Source organism: Chlorocebus sabaeus, chromosome 2 (assembly GCF_047675955.1).
Source record: "Chlorocebus sabaeus isolate Y175 chromosome 2, mChlSab1.0.hap1, whole genome shotgun sequence".
Lineage (NCBI taxonomy): Eukaryota > Metazoa > Chordata > Mammalia > Primates > Cercopithecidae > Chlorocebus > Chlorocebus sabaeus.
This window is the reverse complement of record NC_132905.1, coordinates 2,320,595-2,341,978: the sequence shown is the minus strand read 5'-3', so window position 1 is coordinate 2,341,978 and position 21,384 is coordinate 2,320,595. Positions and strand designations below refer to the sequence as shown.

Below are 21,384 nucleotides of genomic sequence, written 5' to 3'. Positions count from 1 at the left end.
AGGGGAGAGCCCCAGGCCTCGGTTAGCAAGGCCTGTGCTCAAATCCCTGCACCTGCAGAGGCTGCATACCCTCCAGGACGGGTGAGTCCCTTGGCCACGGCCAGGCCTGACACCCCAAAGTGCCACTCCCTGACCTTCCATTAATACCAGCTTTTCACTAACTTCTGCTCTTATGCTTCTCCTGAACCACACAGCAGGTCCCTGTCCTCATCAAACTTTGATGCCGAACAAAGCAAGTGTCCAGCAGGCCACAGTGCAGCCCCTTCCCCCTCAGGACCCCAGGCCCACCTTGCACACCCCCATGTGGTCCCTCCAGACTGGGTTGGGGGACAGGGATTCCTCCACAGCATACCACCCGTGCAGTGGGATTCCCAGCATTAAGGGGAGAAGGTGTCACTGGCACGTGGTGTGCCCAGTTCCGAATCCTGCAGCCCCTCCAGCATTTGCCTGCATTCCCACAGAGGCTGAGAGGCTCATGGCTTCTAGATGGCTATGAGATGTGGCACAGGCACCCGATAGGCAGGACAGGCTGGAAGCCTTGGGCCTGGGCAGGAGTGGCTGGAGCCTGCCTGTGTCCACTTCCTCCTTCCATCTCCTTTGGCTGGGGGACCGCCTTGCCCACTCGTCCTGCAGGTTGGGTGGATGCTGCTGCCATCCCAGGCCTGGTAGATGTGCCCGTTCCAATCTCCAGCCATGGCAGCTGCTTCAAGGTTGGGATAAGATCCAATGAGTGTCTGCCCCAGGACATTCGATGGAGCTGTCTGGAAAGAGCCACCTTCCCTACTAAGGCAGGGAGCTGGTGAGTCAGAGCAGGGGCACCGGGGCCAGGACACCTGGGTTCTGGATCCCAGCTCAAGGGCTTGTGAGCTGTGTGATCTTGGGTGAGTGACTCAACCTCCCAGTGCTGAAGTTTCCTCATCTGTAATGGTGAAGGGCTGCATATGAATGGCCTTGTCTGTTTTAATGGCACTGCCTTGTGGGGTTGTGGTGATGGGTAAGTGAGTGGATGGATGTAATGTGCCTAGTGTATTAGTTCATTTTCACACTGCTGTAAAGATACTACCCAAGACTGGGTAGTTTATAAAGGAAACAGGTCTAATTGACTCACAGTTCCACAAGGCTGGGGAGGCCTCGGGGAAACTTACAATCAGGGCAGAAGGCAAAGGGGAAACAAGGACCTTCTTCACGTGGCAGCAGGAGAGAGAAGTGCGAGCAGGGGAAACGCCAGACATTTATGAAACCGTCACATCTCTTGAGACTCACTCACTATCATGAGAACTGTATGGGGGAAACCGCCCCCATGATCCAGTCACCTCCCACCAGGTCGCCGTCTCAACACCTGGGGATTACAAATCAAGATGAGATTCAGGTGGGGACACAGAGCCTAACCATATCACCTGGGGTACTGCCTGGCACTGTGAACTAGTTAGGGAAGCATCCGTTGTCATTACCATCATCACTGGTTCTACGACCTCTATTTCTGTGCCCCTGACACTGAGGCTATTACTAGTACTGTCATGATTGTACTGTCAGCCTATTGCTGTTACCCCTCGGGCTGCTATGCTAATGGGATGTTAAGTACAGAAGTGTGAGGCACCAGAGGGGAGAGTACCTGTGAGTCTGAGGGGTGGGCTGAACGAGTGCTGAGAGCCCCGTCAGAAGGGACACCCTCGTAATGGACTGAGCATGGTACTCAGCCCCCATGAGTGAATGAGCACAGTACTCAGCCCGCATGATCCAGCCATGCCCGAAACCCACACCACTTCAGGATAGCAGCCAGTACATTGCCTTTTTGCTTGAGCCAGTTACAGTGGGATTTCTGACGCTTCCAATGGACAAGACCTAAATATGCCATCATGCAATAAAAACCTAAATTAAATCCTTTTATTCTTGTGGTCTGGGACTTCCAGGCTGGATATACAGATATTTCTTGTCCCTTGTCCCTTGTTTCATTCAATCATCCACTCTGGTTTGCAGAGCACTTTCTGTGTGTCTACTAGTGTGCGGAGCTCTCTTGGGGAGACAGCAAACATAGTATTCAGGCATTATTACTGATTAAATTAATGATTAAACCAATACTCAGCCCACATTTAGTGATACAGTGTGGTACTCAGGTCTCATTGTTGACAACACAAAAAGCCCAGATTTATTCACAAAGATCAGTACTCAGCCCTCATTTATTGACAAAGCTCAGTATTCAACCCACATTATTAAGCAGAGTACTCAGCCTTCATTACTGACTGAGCACAGGACCCAGACCCTGTGACTGACTGAGCACAGTACTCAGCCCTCATAACTGACCAAGCACAGTACTCAGCCCTCATAACTGACTGAGCACAGCACTCAGCCCCGCCGAGTGACCGAGCACAGCACTCAGCCCCATGAGTGACCAAGCACAGCACTCAGCCCTCATAACTGACTGAGCACAGCACTCAGCCCCGTGAGTGACCGAGCACAGCACTCAGCCCCCATGAGTGACTGAGCACAGCACTCGGCCATCAGCATTGAATTACAGACATCGCAGATCCTCAGCTGCCATCTCTCATATACTCTTGGCAACAGCTCTGCAGGCTGGATTTTAAAAAATCCCATTTCCAGATGAGATAAAACCTTTTCACTGTTGGCAACAGCTCTGCAGGCTGGATAAAATAATCCCATTTCCAGATGAGGAGATAAAACCATTTCCCAAAGTGAAGAGCCAGTGAGGAGGCGCCCCCTCCTCCCTGTCTCCGTGAGCACTGCCTGGAGGCACAGGGTGGCCGGAGTGGGAGACATCCATTCTGGCAGGTCTCCTTCCCATTGGCCCAGCGTGGGTCACATGTCCTTCCTGGCCAATCACAGTGCCCAGGGAGCTGCACTCTCATTGGTCCATGTGGGGTCCCATGGCTGTCCTGGGGCCAGGTGGGAGGGTTCCCCCACGCAGCCCACGCAGAGCAAGGATGGACCAGGGCGATTTCCAGAGACTGGCAGAAGTGGGTCTCCACAGGCAAAGCCTGGGCTGACGGCAGCCGCCTTCTCTGGCCCGACTCCAGCCTCATGGCTTCCTCGCTGCCCCTCAATGCCCTCCTTTACTGCCCCTTGCCCCCCTCACTCAGCTGCCTCTCCTTCTGGGGCCTAAGGCCTGGGATCTGGGGCCTGGGGCCTGGGGTCTGGGGTCTGGCCTCCATCTTTTCTGCTGGACTCTGGCCCCCTTGGACTCCCACCACCCCTGCACCTGTGCTCCAGCCCAGGCAGGGTCTAAGCTCCCTGCATCCTCCAGCCTGGCCCCCAAGGGACAGGACCCTGCTCCCTTATCCCCAGCGGAGTGGCACATTTACAGCGGCAGACAGGTCCTGTTAGAGGAAAGTAGACATTGTGTGACAAGGCCTTCCAGAGGCAGGTGGGGACGCGTGCATTAAATATCAATGAAGGTTTTCTGACGAGACTCCTGACTTCTCATGTTGGAGCCAGAAAATGACAGGGACTAATCAGGGGAGGGCATGGGCGACACCTCTGAGGGCGAACACGCCGCACTACAGGTTGTCACTTCACGCTGCCCATCCCCGCAGTCCCGGCCCCTCAGGCTGAAACAACAAAGAACCCGTCTCAGCTTTGGACTTGGCTTTAGTTGTGTGGCTCCCTGACAGTCAGAGCTATTCCTAGCCCAAGTCAGAAGGAGAAGCTGCCTCCACTCTGGCTTCTGTGCAGTGACAGCCCTTGTTAGCCATCAAGTTCAAGGAGCTCCTTGGATGCCTCAGATCTTCCCCAGACAAGAATCTCTCACTCTTCTGAGCAGCTGTCCAGGCACCGCTGGAGGCTGGTACTGCGTCGTCACAGACCAGCTTCCTGAGCTTACAGTCCAGTGGGCGAGACAGAAAGAAGGCAGGCAACAAAATAAGAAAATAGTGTTCGTTTTTTGTCTTGTTTTGTTTTGTTTTAGAGAGATGTGGGCTCACTGTGTTGCCCAGGCTGGTCTTGAACTCCTGGCCTCAAGTGATCCTCCCACCTCAGCCTCCTGAGCATCTGGGTCTATAGGCATGTGTCACCATATCCAACTAAGTTGTTTTTTGTTTGTTTTTTATTGTCTTTAAAGACAGGGTATGTTGCCCAGGCTGGTCTTGAACTGCTGGCCTCAAGCAATCCTCCTGCCTCAGCCTCCTAAAGTGCAGGGATTACAGGTGTGAGCCACCGTGCTGGCCAGTGTTCTTAATAATAATAATAATAATAAAAAAATAGCTGGCCATGACAAGGGCTTGAATGACAATTCCACTGGGTGTGGTGGGCACTGCTAGTGTAGCCAGGTCCCCTGGGAGCCAGCCACCCAGCCCCTGCCATCATGAGGTCGACTTGCTTTGCTCGTGATTCACAGCAGACACCTCCCAGAAGACGGAGTGGGGCTGAGGGCAGCAGCTGAGCTGGGAGGTACCCGGGAGGAGGGTCGGCCCACAGAGGCAGCCTCCTGGCCTCAAGGCTCAGTTCATACACCAGGGCTTCCCATGGGGCAAGGCTGAATGACCCAGGCTGAGACCACTCGTACCTCCCGCTGGTTCTAGAGGCTCGCCCTAGTCAATCACTCGTACGAGAATCCCTGTCTTGGGCTCTGTTTACAGGGACCCCAACCCAAGACATAGGGATCCAGAGGTCCAGGTGGGCCTCTCTGTGGCTGAGACCCGGCCCTGAGTGCCGCAGTCAGGTCGCCCTCCACTCTGCTCTCTCCTGCCGGGCTCTGTGTTAAGTGCTCCCCAGACAGCACTAGGTTAGGCAGAGGCTTCCAGTTACTGCACCTGCAAACTCCGACTGTCCCGAGCGGAGGGACCCGGCCAGAAGGACCCTGGCTGCTCACAGGCTGGAGGGGAAGGCCGGACGGTTGGGTGACCCCAGGGCTCTGGGTCTTGACCGGGCTCTGGCGTTGCAAGGAAGGGCTCCAGCTGTGTTTCCACTCTGGACTCATGCTTGACTCCAGATCCACATTGGTGAGAAAAGCTGATCGAACCAGCTTAACTCCTGGGCCTGCCCATCGGCTACAGGGAGGGTGAGGCACCTCGGTTGTATTCCCAGGACCACTCACCATGGGAGAACAATGACGCCCCCGGAGTAAACTAGGCCTTTGTTTCCAGCCAGGAGAGTCTCCTGCAATCCCACGCCAAAAATTCAGAAGGTGCCTCTCTCTGTTAATTTGATGCAACCTGAAGGGCATTTTTGAGAAGGAGCTAATTCACGATTCCCCACCGGGCAAATCTGTGAGAACATATTCATGCCTTTTATTAGCATTCATATGACTTTGAGGGGCTTTTTATCATTGCTAAAACTCAAAGTATGTGTGAACAGTTCCATATGAAGGTGTCAATGTCACACAACAAATGACCTCTCACATCACATCCCGGGCTTTTCTGCTCATTACAAGAACCTAACTGAAAGTAATCGAAGGCTGAATTTCATCATGCATGAAAAGTATTTCAGAAAATGCAAGAAATACAAACATCTTCAAGCCTCTTAAGTAATGTTCAAGAATCAAGGAAGAGTTGGGGGGGAAAACAAGTAAGAACACTTACCCAGCCCCACATTTGTCCCATTTATTGTATGAGAACAGGTTTCACGTCACCGAATCTTGCTGGTTATCTAGCACCGTGGCAAGGGCTTTGGAATTACACTTTGCATCAACCTAGAAGAATCTCACGCAGCACAGGGTTATAATTTTATAATCACTTTCCATTGAAGTGAAGTTCTAGTCCAGGACCTTGGAGAGAGACTTTTAAAAGTGTGGGTGGTGGGGCCTGGCACACTGGCCCATGCCTGTAATCCCAGCACTTTCGGAGGCTGAGGCAGGAAGGTCATGTGAGGCCAAGAGTTCGAGACCAGACTGGCCAACATAGTGAAACCCTATCTCTACAACACATTTAAAAATTGGCCAGGCGTGGTGATACACACTCTGGGCCCAGGTACTCAGGAGGCTGACCTGGGAGGATCACTTCAGCCCAGGAGTTCAAGGCTGCAGTGAGTCGTGATCATGCCACTGCACTCCAGCCTGGGTGACAGAGCAAGACCCTGTCTCAAAAAAATGAGGCTTCACTTATCACTGGCATCCCCCAAAGCTTCATCTGTAGAGCTGGTTAGGGTGAGAGAAGGGGCCAGGATGGTCGTCTGCTGTGGAGCGTCCAGGGGCCCGGAGAAGACGCTAGGACCCTGTGGCTGGCAGGGAGGGAAATAGTCTGCCCACTTCCTGCTCTCAGAGGCTACTTAGGCGGGCAACGTGACACTGAGACAGGAGCTGGGAACTCTGCCCGGGTCGTCATTTACTCGTGAACCTTCATCACGTCCCTCAGCCTCTCTGGGCCTCCGTCGCTCCGTCTTCAGAATGGGCTGAGTGAGACGGTCAGGTGGGGCTGGCGCACTGGGATTTTTTTCAATGGTCCCTTAAGGAATTCCAGGGGTGGGGGGTGGAGGTTCCTGGGTCTCCTCTTCTGTGCCTGCTTCAGGGTGAATGAGGAGGCTTCTGAAGCTGTGGTAAGGACACATAAGTCTGGGAACTGTGATTTGCCCTAAGGAGCCCGGGACAGACACAGTGAGAAGCAGGCTGAGGACCAACCTTGGGAAGCCCCAGTGGCGCCATGGTGAGGGGAGAACGGAGCACCCCCGCGGGTCTGTCCCTCCCCAATCCTCCCCAGCCTCCAGGAGCTGCTTCCTCCTCTTTCTTGTGCTCTGGGACCCATGTATCATCCAGGCCGGCCCTCTGCAGGTTGCTGGGTCGGCCACACCTCTCTTCCTCCTTCCTGTCTCCCTTCTCTGTGACCTCCCTTCCTGTTCATTTTCCCTGGTGCAGAGGCTCCCACATTCTCTCCAGTCACTCCCCAAGCCCTCACCTCCATCCCCACCTTTCTCTGCCTGCTCACTGTCTCTTCCTGTGGGTCTCGGGGTGGCCCTTTCTGCTCCAGGGAGGCCTGCCTAGGGCCAGGACAGCCTTGGTTTTCCCTATGCAGCTGAGTGACCAGGACAGTCTACCTGCCTGTCTGCCTGTCTGCCCTGCCCCCTGGGCTGCCTTCCTTGTTTCACTTGTTTGTCCAGGAACTGCTGGGCCCTACCTACCAACAGGCCATCCCTGGGGACCGGCAGCCACGTGTGTGTTCCTAGGGCCTGGAGAAGGGTGTGGAGGGGAAGGCAGGACGTAGGGATGTAGGGAGGCCCCAGCTGTGCAATGCAGGCAGAACAGACAGAAACCCTGAGAAAACCCTGATGTTGTCGGCAAGAAAACCAAGAAGCTCAAGCGGGAGCATGGGCCAGGGCCATGGGGAAGCTACAGGTGCAAATGGGCGAGTCGCCTTCTTCCCTCCAGGCTCCCGTGAGACTCAGATCCTAAAAGAAAATGGCCTCTCGGCTGGGCGTGGTGGCTCACACCTGTAATCCCAGTACTTTGGGAGGCTGAGGCGAGCAGATCACCTGAGGTTGGGAAGCTCAAGACCAGCCTGGGCAACATGGTGAAACCCCATCACTACTAAAAATACAAAAATTAGTTGGGTGTGGTGCGGGGGAATGGTGCCTGTAGTCCCAGCTACTTGGGAGGCTGAGGCAGGAGAATCACTTGAACCCAGGAGGTGGAGGTTGCAGTGAACCAAGATTGCACCACTGCACTCCAGCCTGGGTGACAGAGTGAGACCCTGTCAGGGAGGGAGGGAGGGAAGGAGGAAGGGAGGAAGGAAAGAAAAGAAAGGAAAGAAAGAAAAAGAAAGAGAGAGAGAAGAGAAGAAAGGAAAAGAAAAGAAATTGCCTGTCTCAGCAGGCCAAGTGCAAGTCCACCGCCTGAGTCCTGTGCCTTCGGGATGGGGCAGGATGGCCACGGCACCTGCTGACACCGTCCAGAGCTTTTACTCGATAGAGAGAGGGGAACTGCTCCAGGCAGCTCAGAACCCCCAACAGGCTGCAAAGGCGAGGGCCTGCGATCTGTTTTCCTGGAAACATCTCTGGGCTTGATATCATAGAAGGAGAAAGCTGAAACACTTTGCTGAAGAATTACATCCTGCTGGAAGAACTTGATCCAGAAGATTTTAAAAGCATCTTTAAAATGCTGGGACAGGAAGCAAGGGAGGCTTGATGAGTGGCAGGGCAAAGCCCATGCCACCCCTTCCCATTCTGAAAGGATATCCCACCGGGTATGTGTGGGGGAGTGTGTGTGTGCGCGTGTGTATTATGTTCTGTGTGTGTATCCGTGCGTATGTATATTTGTGTTTGTGTATGTTTGTATGTGTATTGACTCTGTGTGTGTGGTGTGTGTGTATGTGTGCACTGTGCATGTGTGTGCGTGTATGTGTGTTGAGTGTGTGTGTATGTGTATTGTGTGTTATGTGTGCATGTGTTTGTATGTGTGTATTTGTGTTTGTGTGTATGTGCTTGTGTACGTGCATTTGTGTGCATATGTGCGTGTGTGGCGTTTGTGTATGTGTTTGTGTATGTTTGTGTATTGAGTGTATGTTGTGTGTTGTGTTGTGTATGTGTACTGTGTATGCATGTCTGTGTTTGTCATGTGTACATGTTGGTGTGTTTGTGTGTACAGTGTCTGTGTGTATTGTGTATTTGCGTGTTGTGTTTATGTATGTGTATTTAGTGTGTTTGTGTTGTGTGTACATGTATGTGTATAGTATATGTGTTGTGTGTGTTTATGTATACATGTATGTGTGTTGTGTGTAAGCATGTGTGTTTGTGTGTATTATGTGTTTGTGTACGTGTGTTGTGTGCATATGTATGTGTACATGTATGTGTGTGTATGGGTGTATTGTGTGCTTGTGTGGTGTGTGTGTGTGTGTTGTGTATGTGTCTGCGCATTTGTGTGCATGGTGTGTGTGTCCAGGGCTGTGCAAGGTAGTGGTCAAGACCAAACTGACTCACTCTGACCCTGACTTTCTCCAAGGCCTTCCTTGCCCAGTGCCTCAAGGGGTCTCCCAGACCTTTCTCTCTCCTGCAATCCTTATCCTGATGTACAACAACAACTTGAGGGGGTGTCACTCGAGGGAAAAGCTCTAATTCTGAGAGTGTCCGTGTTCGTCTGTGAGCTGATGAGAGAGACCTTCCCGACCGTGCATGTGCTCGGGGACAGCTCTGGCTGGCAGGAGGCCCTGGTGCAGGGGCCTTCCGGATAGGTGGGTCTCTCCCTCCTCCGGAATCTGGGTGTAACTCTCTCCCCGGCTTCTGCCCTTGAAAGCTTAGGGACTCCAAGATGTTTGCGATTCAAAACCACACAGGGTGACTTTTCTCCAGTTTCAAGTTCATTTGAAATCAGGCAAATCCTCCTCCCTGGGGGAGACTCTGGCAGAACTTTTCGTGTCATCCAGCCATTTCTGAGGACGAGAACCAGCCTTCGAAGCAGAAGTCCCTGGGTGAACACTATCACGGAGCCCGTAAGTTATTTTAATGTAGACATCACTTTAAACTAACCTTTCACCATCTGTTCTGTCCTCTAATAACAAATGCGGATGCGCGTGGGTCTCCGCGGCATCCTAAGGCGATTGGCGCGGTGGAGGCCCCTGTCTGTGCTCTCTCTTCACGGCCCATCGTGGTCTTCTGCGGTGTCTTTCTCATTTGCCAGACACAAATCAAGGGGAAAACTGCTCTCCCCTGATCTGGTGGATTCACTCGCACAGTATTTCTTCTTAATATGGTAAATTGTGGGAGAATTCAGAGCATTTTGAGAGCCGATGCTCAGAGCCCCTAGACGCACACCACCCGCAGCCACTCGCTGCCCGCCGTATTTCAGAGGCCGCCAAATGGGCCTGGAGAATAAGCAAATGTGGCCTGATGGCCAAAACGTAATGAGCCTTCCTTGAAAAAAAAATTCTCTTTAAATAGGTGGTGGATTTTTTTCAGCAGTCTCCTCATTAAATTTCCCTGTGGAAGAGGGATTGGTTCGTCCAAGCTAGCAATAGTACACAGTGAATCTGTAATCCATCCTTCGGGCTGCTGCAGGCCCCAGCCCTCGCGCCTACAATCCATCCTTGCCTCCCCGTCCCTTGCCTCCAGAAGACCGGACGTGGCTCCATGTGTTCTCCTCAGCCCAGTGCCACTCAGCCACTCGAGGGCCTATGGTGTGCTCCGAGTGCCCTTCTCCTAACCCAAAGCCAAAGCAGCGTCCATACCCATCAGCCCTCGGAGAGGCGCCGGGCTCCAGGACGGCAGGACTGGTGGGCTCCATACTCCACCTCAGCTGCCTGCTCTCCTGGGAATGTGTTCTCTTAACCTTTCTCCCACGCCAAGGGACAAGTCGTTGGAGGGGACAGGAAGGGGGGTTCCTCTCCTCTATCTAGACGTTGCCCCATATACCCTGGTGACCATACTTGGTGAAAACTCTCCATGGGTGGAGAAGAGATGGGCCTTGCCCATGGAAGGCCTGCAGGAATACCGTTGCTGGTGGCCTTGGGCAGTAGAGAGGGGGGTGATTAAGGCTTCGTCGGAGGCTTTTCCCGTCAACCGCTGAGGGGCCCAGACCCGCCCTTCCCTCGGTCGCTGTCTCGGAAGCCCTGCTTGGTGTGTGCGGCTCAGGGCAGAGCCGGGAAAGGGCCCTACCTGATCATGGGAAAGTAAGGAGGTGCCTTGCGGGGGCAGAACAAAGATGCTCCTCACGAACTGCGGGTGTGTGCACATGTGCACAGGAGTGTGTGTGAGTGTGTGTGCACATGTGCACGGGAGTGTGTGTGTGTGACACACCACAGGCCTGCAGGCCTCCCTCCTGGCGGTGTCTCCCAGCACGTGAGCAACCCTCCATTGGCACTGACCCCCATGGCGCCTTTATGATGGAATCAGCATCTCCCTCTTCCTATACGGAAAACAGCTTTTTTGCCATTATGACACGAGACGGTCTTGGGGTGGCTGGTGTGCCGGGCACCGCGCTTCTGCACATAGGAACAGCTCTGGTGTACAAATGCTAAATGCTGGTTTAAGAAAGATGTTCTCCATCAGGCTGAATTCTCTACAAATTGGAGTTTTTCCAGGGGATGACTTGCTTTCTTTGATACGCATTAAGCTGGAAGGGATACTCTATCAAACGTGCTTTGAGCCTCTCCGAAGGCTCGCCTATGATTGTCATCGTGCTGCAGAAATGAGATGCGTGGTGAGAAGCCAGCCCTCTGACTCTGTGATAAGTGCTACTCAGGCACAATGAAGCAGGCTTGGAAGTCGCTGCTGCATCTGCTCTCAGGCATCTGCTGGGTGTGACACCGAGGCCACACGTGGGGCGGTAGCAGTGGTCACACTGTGTGTCATCAGAATTCAGAATGCATCTGCACTTCAAGGTCTGCAAGCTTCGTAAAACCGAGGGGGCTGCTTTTTCTCTCTCGTTCTCTGCTCTGGAAAAGTTTTCAGAAATTCCAGGGCAAGCTGACCTGTCTTGAGCTCTTTTAAGAGGAATTTCCTGAAGTCATACGGTATCTCCAGGTGTGTGTTCTCTGCTAGTCAAGTTTAAATTTGTATATTTTCTCAAAAAATAATCAATTTCATAACAATTTTCACCTGTGCTTGCATAACATATAGCAAAGAAAATGCTTTTTAAAAAAATCTTATCTTTTTTCTCTGACGTTTATCAAAGACGCAGCAGTTTCCTGAGGACTTTTCACCTAACTACAGCTCTGGAATCTATCGTTGTCCGGATTTTTCTGTTTTCAGATTCTTTCTGTGTCATATTTATTGATGACTTTGGTGTCTGCTGCTTCCTGCTTTCTTGTTCCTTTCCTTGTGGGGTTGAGCGCTTGGTTCATTGGCTGTAATTCCATTTTGATTATGAAAACATTCAAGGTGATGAGTCTGCGGGGACTCAATCTCTGGGTTTCACTGTATCACAGTCACATAGTTATATTATTATTAAACAAAAGAAATATTTTTAAAAGCCTCTAAAAATAACTTTGGTTCCTGTTGACCCAATGGTTATTTTGCAGTGTCATTCAGGTTTCTAAAAGGTCTTTTTTCAGTTTTATTATTAACTTTTAATTGCATCATTTCAGTTGAAGGTCCTAGTCAGGCCGAATGCGGCAGCTCACACCTGTAATCCCAGCGCTTTGGGAGGCCCAGGTGGGAGGATCACTTAAAGCCAGAAGTTCGAGACCAGCCTGGGAAACATAGTGAGACCTTGTCTGTACAAAAGAATTTCGGAAGTTAGCCGGGCGTGGTTGCCGGCACCTGTAGTCCCAGCTGCTCCCGGCTGAGCTGGGAGGATGGCTTGGGCACAGGAGGTCAAGGCTGCAGTGAGCTTTGATTGCCCCACTGCACTCCAGCCTGGGTGACAGAGTGAGACCTGTCTCTAAAAAAAAAAAAACTCCTGTTCCATTTTGTTTTGGGGGTATTTTGGGGGGTTTTCACTGCAGCCCCCTGTATTATGAAATGTGATGGTCCTGTGGACTTTGAGGAAAAAAGTAGTGTGGTCTAAAGACATGCTCAAAGTTGAATGCAAATCCATTCACTCCACCTTCTCGATTTCACCTTTCAAATCCCCGTGGCCTCTCGCACTTCCCTGAGGGACCCCCCGGGCTCTGGGAAGCGCCGCTCACCTGTGGTGGGCTGGTGACCACCAAGTCCCCCTCCTCATTACAGGAGGTTTCGCCTCAACTGAGTAAAAGACGTGCATCTTGTTTTTAATGCTACCAGGGTCCTTTCTGTTTCTCCAAAACTTGTGTGAATCTCACTCTCTGCTCAAAAACAAAATGAAGCCTTTGCCTAACCCTTCCCCATCCCAAGTAAAACTCAGAGTTTCATGTCTGCCTGTGTCGTTCCATTTCCTCTCCCAGTTAGCGGCCTTTTCTAGCTTCCTTTGGACTTGGGACCCAGATAACCATCATTAAATTGTTTTCTAAACAATTAGAAAGGCTGGGGCACACATGCATTGGGTCCTAGTCTTTTCTCTCACTGTGGAGGTTGCCCTTTTCTTGCCTTTGTCTCGTCCTGGGTTTGACATCAGAACATGAGGCCATTTTATACCATCATTTCCATTGTTTTCACCTGTGCTGCGGATGTGGCTGCCAGGCGTCCCGCGTTCTCGGTGTGTTTGCTGAACTTGGAATATTAGACCTGCACTTCCCTGTTACTGACGGGCCCTGGACCTGCCGTTGGCAGCTCTCAGTAAAACCCTGACCGTCGATCATCCTTCCAGTTCCCAAAGTGGACGAAAGATCAGCTGTGGTCCCATCATACCTCAAAATGGTCAAGCTCGAGGAACTCATGGGAGGGGATGAACGTCAGAGGTAGGGCCCCGGGCCTCACCCCACCACAGGCTGACCTCTTCTCGCTGTGCTCCTGCCTTTCAGATCCGGTCCGACAAAGACAATGACATCCCCATCCGGTACAGCATCACGGGAGTGGGTGCCGACCAGCCCCCCATGGAGGTCTTCAGCATTGACTCCATGTCCGGCCGGATGTACGTCACGCGGCCCATGGACCGGGAGGAGCACGCCTCTTACCACGTGAGTGTCCACACCCAGGTGGGAACTGGGCCCTGGGGTGGCGATCTCAGCCCCACCAGACCTTGGCAGGTGCCCCCAGCTGGGCCATGCCTGTCCTAATTCTACAGGTAGCGCTCCAACTTTGACCTGGAGCAGAATCCTGGGAAGCTGGGGAAAGTCTAGGTTGCTGGGCACTGTCCCCTGTCTCTCCAGGGAGGGCCCAGGGCAGACCTGGGAAACTGCATTTCACACACTCCCCAGGATGCAAGTCAGGCCTGGGCCCACACTGGGAGAACCACTGGTCTAGAAGGTCTCCATCCAGCTGGTCTGCTTTGGACGGCTCTGCGGGGCAGGGAGTCAGGGAGCTGCAATGCTCCCTCGGGGCCCCTCATGCTGCCCTTGGCCCCTTTCTCTGAAGCACGGCCCATTGTCCCTCCCACCCTCTCCAGGCTGGGACATGCGTCCTGCAGGCTTTTCATTTCCTCCGATGTCTCTCGTGGCAGCAAGAGCCTCTGAAAGGAGAGCCGCGCTGGTTCCCTGTCGCGGGCTGTGCACAGAAAGAGGTGGGGCTGCGGCCTCAGCTTCCGGGGGGCGGGCCTTCTCCTCCCGGGCCGAACTGACCCTGACTGAGAGGAGGGGGCCTGGGCCACGGTGAAAGCAGCGGCAGGTGCACATCCCTCCACCTCAGGGTCCAGGGCTGTCCATCGTGTGTAGGTGAAGGCTGCACCAGCAGCGCAGAACAGGCTGGAGCCAGATCGCGAGGGTCACACCCAGACCTGCCCCTGGCCAGGTGTGAGCTCTTGGGCAAATGATGTCGCCTCTCCTGGCCTCAGTCCCTGTTCCTCCTCATGGGCTTGTTCTGAGGACTCCAGGGTTAACCCGGGTGAGGCGTTCAGCACAAGCCCATGCTGTCAGGGCCGTGTGCTCCTCCGTAGTGACTCAGGAACAACCATGGAAGACTCAGCCCTGCCTGACAGTGTCACCTTGCTCAGCTCTACCTTCGCTGGGCTTCAGCCAGTGGCACCGAACAGGGCCCAACCCTGCAGCTTCTCACGTCTGCGGCTATTTGTTTTGGGGTTCGTTCTTTCCATCTCGCACTAGAAGGAGGCTGCACAGGGGCAGGGAATCCTCTGGCTTGTCCACGCCAGATCTCAGGGCCAAGAACAGAGCCTGGCCTTCGGGGGACCCACTAAGCGTTCAGAGAAGGGAGGGCGTTGATGGGAGAAGGTCGGTTTCGCTGTTTGGCCACAGGGGCCTCCCTGACAGCCCCTGAGGCACCGTCTGAAGCAGGGGCGGAGCTGGATGGATCCTGGGGAGCCCACTTGGGAGGTGGCTGCCCTAACCCCCGTCTGCACTGGGGCCTTATCAGTCCCTCACGGCTGCCTCCTGGGAAGGCTCACGCCTTGGCTGGGTGTTGGGGAGACCTGTTTGACAGCGCCTGGGCCTCGTGTGCTGGGCCCTCCAGGAGTGGCCGGGGCAGAACCACAGAACCAACCAGAAACTCCAGCTGATGCCCACAGACTGTGCAGCAAGAGACTGGCCCTCAGCATGGCCGCTGGCTCCCACAACGGGCTTTGGGCTGCCGTCAACACGCGTCTACAACAGGCTCAGGAATCAGAACTCAACAGCCCTTACTGCCAAGAAATAGCTACAGACCGAGGACTTAGGGAGAGACACAGATGCATGCACACAGAGATAGAAATATAGAGAGAGAGGGAGACAGAGACACACAGAGAGACATAGGAGACAGAGAAGAGAGACACAGGAAATACAGAGACAGAGACATAGAGACAGAAATAGAGAGACTGACCGCGAGAGGTAGATTCAGAGACAGAGACTTGACTCTAGCCTTGCCAGATCTAGATGTGGGGCAGCGGGAGCCAGTCCTTCAGCTCCGTGAATTCCTGACATGTGTTTCTGTCTGTTTTTTTTTTTTTTTTTTTTTTTTTTGAGGTGGAGTCTCGCTCTGTTGCCCAGGCTGGAGTGCAGTGGCACAATCTGGGCTCACTGCAAGCTCCGCCTCCCGGGTTCACACCGTTCTCCTGCCTCAGCCTCCCGAGTAGCTGGGACTACAGGCGCCCGCCACCACGCCCAGCTAGTTTTTTTTGTATTCTTTTGAGTAGAGACAGGGTTTCACCATGTTAGCCAGGATGGTCTCGATCTCCTGACCTTGTGATCCACCCATCTCGGCCTCCCAAAGTGCTGGGATTACAGGCTTGAGCCACCGCGCCCGGCCTGTCTGTTGTTTTTTTAACCAAGGAAGACTCGGAGCTGGGTCAGCCCACTTCTCCCTGGTGTGGCATCGCAGATGCAGCCTGTGGGTGCTGGCTGGGGCATCTGAGGGGCACCAGGAGTGCTGTAGGGCTGCCAGGTGCCTGTTGCAGGAGGACTCAGGGCCCAGCGCTTGCTGAATGCACAGTGATTCCTGGGTGACCTGCACCAGCAGGAGGCCTCCTCCTTCCATTTCATCTTATAATTCCTCCTGGAAATCTGGAGCTCAGAGCTGGCCCTCCCTGCAGCATCCCTGATGAGCTGTGTCTCCTCCGTGGATTCTCACCAGAGGCAGCCTTGGCATTCCCACCGACTCCCCAGAAAAGGTTTCAGGGCTCAGCTACCTCTGCACACAGCATGGCTAGGGGACAGGGACCTCCAGGGCCACCGCTGGACAGTACCCCCTCCATGCACCTTGAAGCCTGAGGCACAGCCTGCAACCCAACCTGGGAGCTCTGCCCACAGTAGGGGTCCAGGTGTGCAGGGCCAGAGGTTGTTGGAATGGGCACTGCAGGGATCTGGGTCACCCACTCCTCTGTGATTCATTCCCAAGGCCCTCCTCTCATGCACAGGTAGAAATTTTCAACCCACCATGTGCAGAGACAGTGGCTGGCACTGGGGAGGAATCCAGCGCCCCCACCATCTCCTGCCATGCCATGCAAACACACTGTGTAAACATGTGGTGCAAACACGCTGTGTAAACATGTGGTGCAAACACGCTGTGTAAACATGTGGTGCAAACACGTTGTGTAAACATGTGGTGCAAACATGCTGTGTTAGCCCTTTCGTATTGCTGTAAAGAAATACCTGAGGCTGTGTAATACAGAGAGAAAAGAAGTTTATTTGACTCACGGTTCTGCAGGCTGTACAGGAAGTGTGGCCCTGGCATCTGCTTCTGGGGAGGCCTCAGGAAGCTTCCACTCATGGGAGAAAGCGAAGGGGAGCAGACGTCCCACATGGCAGGAGTAAGAGAGAGAGAGGGACGGAGGTGCCAAGCTCTTTAAACAACGAGCCCTGGAGTGCACTCAGAGCAGGAACTCACACATTACCACAAGGGCAGCACCGAGCCATTGACAAGGGATCCACCCCCATGACCCAAACACCTCCCACCAGGCCCACCTCCAACACTGGAGGGCACATTTCAACATGAGATCTGGAGGGGACAGAACATCCAAACCGCGTCACACATCTCCATTCATCTGTTTATTCTTTCTGCCTGATGCATATGCATAGCCTTGCTCAGCACCAGGCTCTACCCAGGACAGGCGTGGTGCCTCTGTAGATGGTCCTGCAGCAAACCCCCAGAACGATGGGGGTCACAGGCTGGTGGGGACCAGGAACCTGGGTCCCACACATGCAGGGGAAGCTGAGGTGCCCCCGAAGACTCCTGTCCCTCACCACGGATGCCCTGAGGCCCCCTGCACTCCCCACCTGAGCTGGCCGTGGAGGAAGATGAGGGAGCCCAGGCCGGGGGTGGGGGGAGCTGCTGGTGAAAAGTCAGACCCACCTGCCCCAGCCACCCTCATGGCTTGCCACTGTGCAGACACTTTTGCACACATGTTCCCTTCCCTTCTTTTGTTTTTCTTTTGTTTTTTTGAGACAGGGTCTCGCTCTATCACTCAGGCTGGAATGCAGTGGCACAATCTCAGCTCACTGCAGCCGCAACCTCCCAGGCTCAAGCAATCCTCCCACCTCAGCCTCCCAAGTAGCTGGGATTTTTTTATTTTTTTTATTTTTTGAGACAGAGTCTTACTTCGTCAGCCAGGCTGGAGTGCAGTGGTACCATCTCGGCTCACTGCAACCTCCGCCTCACAGGTTCAAGCGATTCTCTTGCCTCCGCCTCCCAGGTAGCTGGAACTACAGGCACCTGCCACCACGCCCAGCTAATTTTTCTGTATTTTCAGTAGAGACGGGGTTTTGCCATGTTAGCCAGGCTGGTCTCCAACTATGCCTCCCAAAGTGCTGGGATTGCAGGCGTGAGCCACCGGCCCATGTTCCTGTCTGTTTCCTGCCTCAGCCCTGAGGCTTCATGGTTTTCTCCCTGCTTTGAAGATGAGAAATGCAGTCATCCCACATCGCCAGTGTCTCTCAGTGCCTCCTGCACACCAGGTTCTAGGAGCAAGCTCGTGGAGATCATCAGTTTTTATCATCCTCTTTTCCCATTTTCAAGGTGAGGAATGGTGAGCCCTGAGATCTGGCCAGGCTCCAGCCTCCTCACCCTTGTAGGGACGGCAGAGTCAGCAGGAGATGCAGGGCCCAGACTGGAGAAGAAACTGCATCATCTGCCAAATTCTGGAATGAAGCCCTCGAGTTCCACGTGTAGCTAATCTCTCTGTCTTACCGAGATGGAGGCCTTGGGGATGCCCGGCTTTCCTGCCCTTCCCTGGAGAAGGAAGCCCCTCCCTGCAGGCATCACAGTCCTCATTAGACTCCATTGTGAATCCAACTCTGGATTTCCACCTTGTAGGATGCTCACCAGGGTCTTTGGGGACAGCTGTGCCAGCCAGCAGGGGCGTGTTAGCTCTCTGCACTGTGTAACACATCGGCACAAACTTGGTGGCTGAAACCACGCCCTATGAGTTCACCGTGCTATAGGTCAGAAGTCAAGATGGGCTTGGCTTGTGTTTCTGCTCAGGGTCTCACCAGGCCAAAATCAAAGTGCCAGCCAGCCTGGGCACTCCCCCAGCCCTGGGGAGGACCTGCCTCCAGGCTCACTGGGGCTGCAGCAGCTCCAGATCCTTGTGGTTGCAGGACTGAGGTCTCCATGTCCTTGCTGGCTGTTCGGGGGGCCACAGCCACCCCCTGAAGGGCACCTGCATCCCCGGCACGTGTCCCCTCCACTGTCACCCAGCGAGGTGCATAGGATGCCCGCATGCCCCTCTCTCCTGCCTGCAGTTGGGGAACGCTCAGCTTTCGAAGGCCCGTGTGGTTGGATGGCGCCTACTCAGCCCTGTCTTAAGGTCAAAAACGTAGCCCAGTGGGAAGGGAACACATCTATCTTCACATCTGGGCCCAGCACCTGACATCCTTGGGGCCATCTTAGAGTTCTTCCTGCCTCCCCAGCGTCCTTGGATCCTGTTCCATTTTCCACCCAGCTCTGTGGGCTGAGGGTGGGGAGGACGCATCCCCAGCCTGAGTATGCTGAAGACTGTGATACATGTCACCCTGAAGCCAGCCTGTAAACATTCAAACACACAACACGCACAAGTGCTCACTGCTGGCTTTGCAAGACGATGCTCCAGAAGATTCCTTGAAGGATTCCATCAGTTGGACACACGAGCTCACCCAGCCACATGCTGTCATCTTCCGAAAGTTTCCTCACCTTCCTGAGCCTCAGTTTCCTCCTCTGTAAGATAGGGACCAAGACAATGCCAATCTCACAGATTCTGATGGAAACTGGAGTTAACGTGTATCAGGTTCTCATAGCACTGCCTGGCCCTGAGCAAACACACCGTGCGTGTTGGCTGCCGATGTCACCGATGAAGAAAGTCTCCAACTCCTGCACCCTCGGCCACTTCCAAGGGCCCCCATGGACTGTTCCCCATTCCATACTCCTTGGAGGGAACCTGCACCCACAATTAAGATACGAAGAAGAGGCCAGGCGCGGTGGCTCATGCCTGTAATCCCAGCACTTTGGGAGGCTGAGGTGGGCGGATCACAAGGTCAGAAGATCGAGACCATCCTGGCTAACACGGTGAAACCCCATCTCTACTAAAAATACAAAAAAATAGCCAGGCCTGGTGGCGGGCGCCTGCAGTTCTAGCTACTCAGGAGGCTGAGGCAGGAGAATGGCGAGAGCCCAGGAGGCGGAGCTTGCAGTGAGCCAAGATTGCACCTCTGCACTCCAGCCTGGGCGACAGAGCGAGACTCCGTCTCAAAAAAAAAGATACAAAGAAGAGAGAACAGCCAAGAGGCGGGAGAATTAGATCCCACATACATCTGGACATTCATCTGTCAACAGCCACATTTCCCCCAAACGGCTTCCCAGCCCGAGGCCAGACCATACCCACATATTAATATTTTCTAATCTTGTCTCCCAGAATGAGGATAGAAAAATGTCCTTTTCAAAATGTTGGAGGAAATGCACTGCGCCTGACACTTGGATTTGCAGGTTGCAGAATGCTCGGAGGACTCCTCCACCCATTTTTGCCTGTTTCCTCCACTGCCACGGCGAGATCACCTCTCTCAGGCCCGCCCTGTGTGTGCCCAGCCTGAGAGATGGGCAGGGGAGATTTCCAACAGGAGCTGTGGGACAAGGAGGACACAGGCCACGGGCAGAGGCCGTATTTCCTTGTTATCTGCACTCGCGCTGCTCCTGCTGCTCCAGATAGCACCTGGAACTGCTTTAGTTGGGAGATAACAACTTTAATTTTAGCTCAGAATTACTTTTTTCCCAAGGCCTTGTGACCTTTGGGCGTGTGGGAAGCGTGTCCTACGGCAGGACGGAGCTGCAAATGGCTTGGGGATGGAGTCTGCCTGCGACGGGGTGGGGGCAGCCGGATACGACAACCACACAGCACTTCAGGCTGTTTAAACAGGATACGTAAAGCTGACTCAGTGTTATGCGAGATGCGTGCGGTCACATCTCGCGTGGCAGTCTGCAGTTCCTCCAGGAGTCAGGCCTAGTTTGTCTCCTTACTACAGGACAGATTGCCTCTTTGGGTAAAGCCAGCTTCTAGATCTTCCTTAAACATGCCACGTAGCGGGTAAAATTCCACTCTGGATTGTTGGAACCCACCCAAAACACTGGTGCGGGCACGGACACAGTTAGCTCCCGGGTTTCCCTGGGGCAGGCGTGGAATGCAGGGTCCACCCCGTTCCCCCGAGGTCGTGGGAGTGGGAGCGGCCATGTGAGGCAGGCCACCAAGGCGATGATGTGGAGACCCGTCCGGCATGGGGCTCCTCTCCCAGCCACCCTGGGCTTGATGACGTTTTGCTGCAAATACCTTGAGTGAGGTCTGTTGTGTCCAACTTTAAGCATGACGTGGGGTTTTGGTAGAAAGATGTGAGCTGGGGACACCTCTGGGTGACCGTCCAGCTCTGGGTGGAGAGGCCTCAGACATACCCTTTCCATTCTCCGGCAACCCCTCAGCAGCCCCCTTGCCTGTGGCAGTGCCCAGCCTCTCTGTGTCCTCTGCCTTGGCCTGTTCTTGAGGTCTCAGCTCAAGCAGCCCCTCCTCTGAGAGGCCTCCCTGGCAGCCACTACACCCACTAATGGCTTCTTCTCTCCCTCGTGTCCATTGTCCCTCGGATGGAAACTCCAGGGCAGCCACACTGCCTTCAGTGCACAGTAATGTAGGGTCCAGCCCAGCACCTGGCATTGCAGGTCCTTAATGGGCATCTGCAGAACAAATAAATGAAAGAACAAATCCAGAACTTAAGGGGTGACTCTGAGAAGCTCCTGCAGAACCTTCCAGCCCAGGTTCAGCTCTTCCCTTTTCACCCTGAAGGCGGTTCCTGTGACATTCCCGGGAGCTCCACACTGGCCTCCCAGCCCCGCCTGTGCATGGATCCCCCCACCACCCATGTTCCCCTACTGTGTCCAAGAGTGGACAGGGCATGCAGACGCAGAGGAGCCTGGAACTCGTCCAGGCTGGACTCTCAGTGGACACCCAAATGGACCCAATTCCTAGCTCCAGCTCTGACCTCTCTGCACACCCTGGCCTGTCTCCTCCCCATCTCTCCTGGGGACTAACCTCACAGTAGTGGGAGTTAAGCCGCCTAC

At 54.0% G+C, this 21,384-nt stretch overlaps 1 protein-coding gene across 1 annotated transcript in view; it reads left to right on the top strand.

The window, feature by feature from the left end:
• CDH4 (cadherin 4) overlaps window positions 1-21,384 on the top strand; it is a 681,695-nt gene that overhangs the window by 570,736 nt on the left and 89,575 nt on the right. The window contains exon 5 of the mRNA XM_073005461.1: window positions 13,254-13,409. Within this exon, the coding sequence (XP_072861562.1) occupies window positions 13,254-13,409 (156 nt within the window). The remainder of the gene's footprint in view (window positions 1-13,253; window positions 13,410-21,384) is intronic.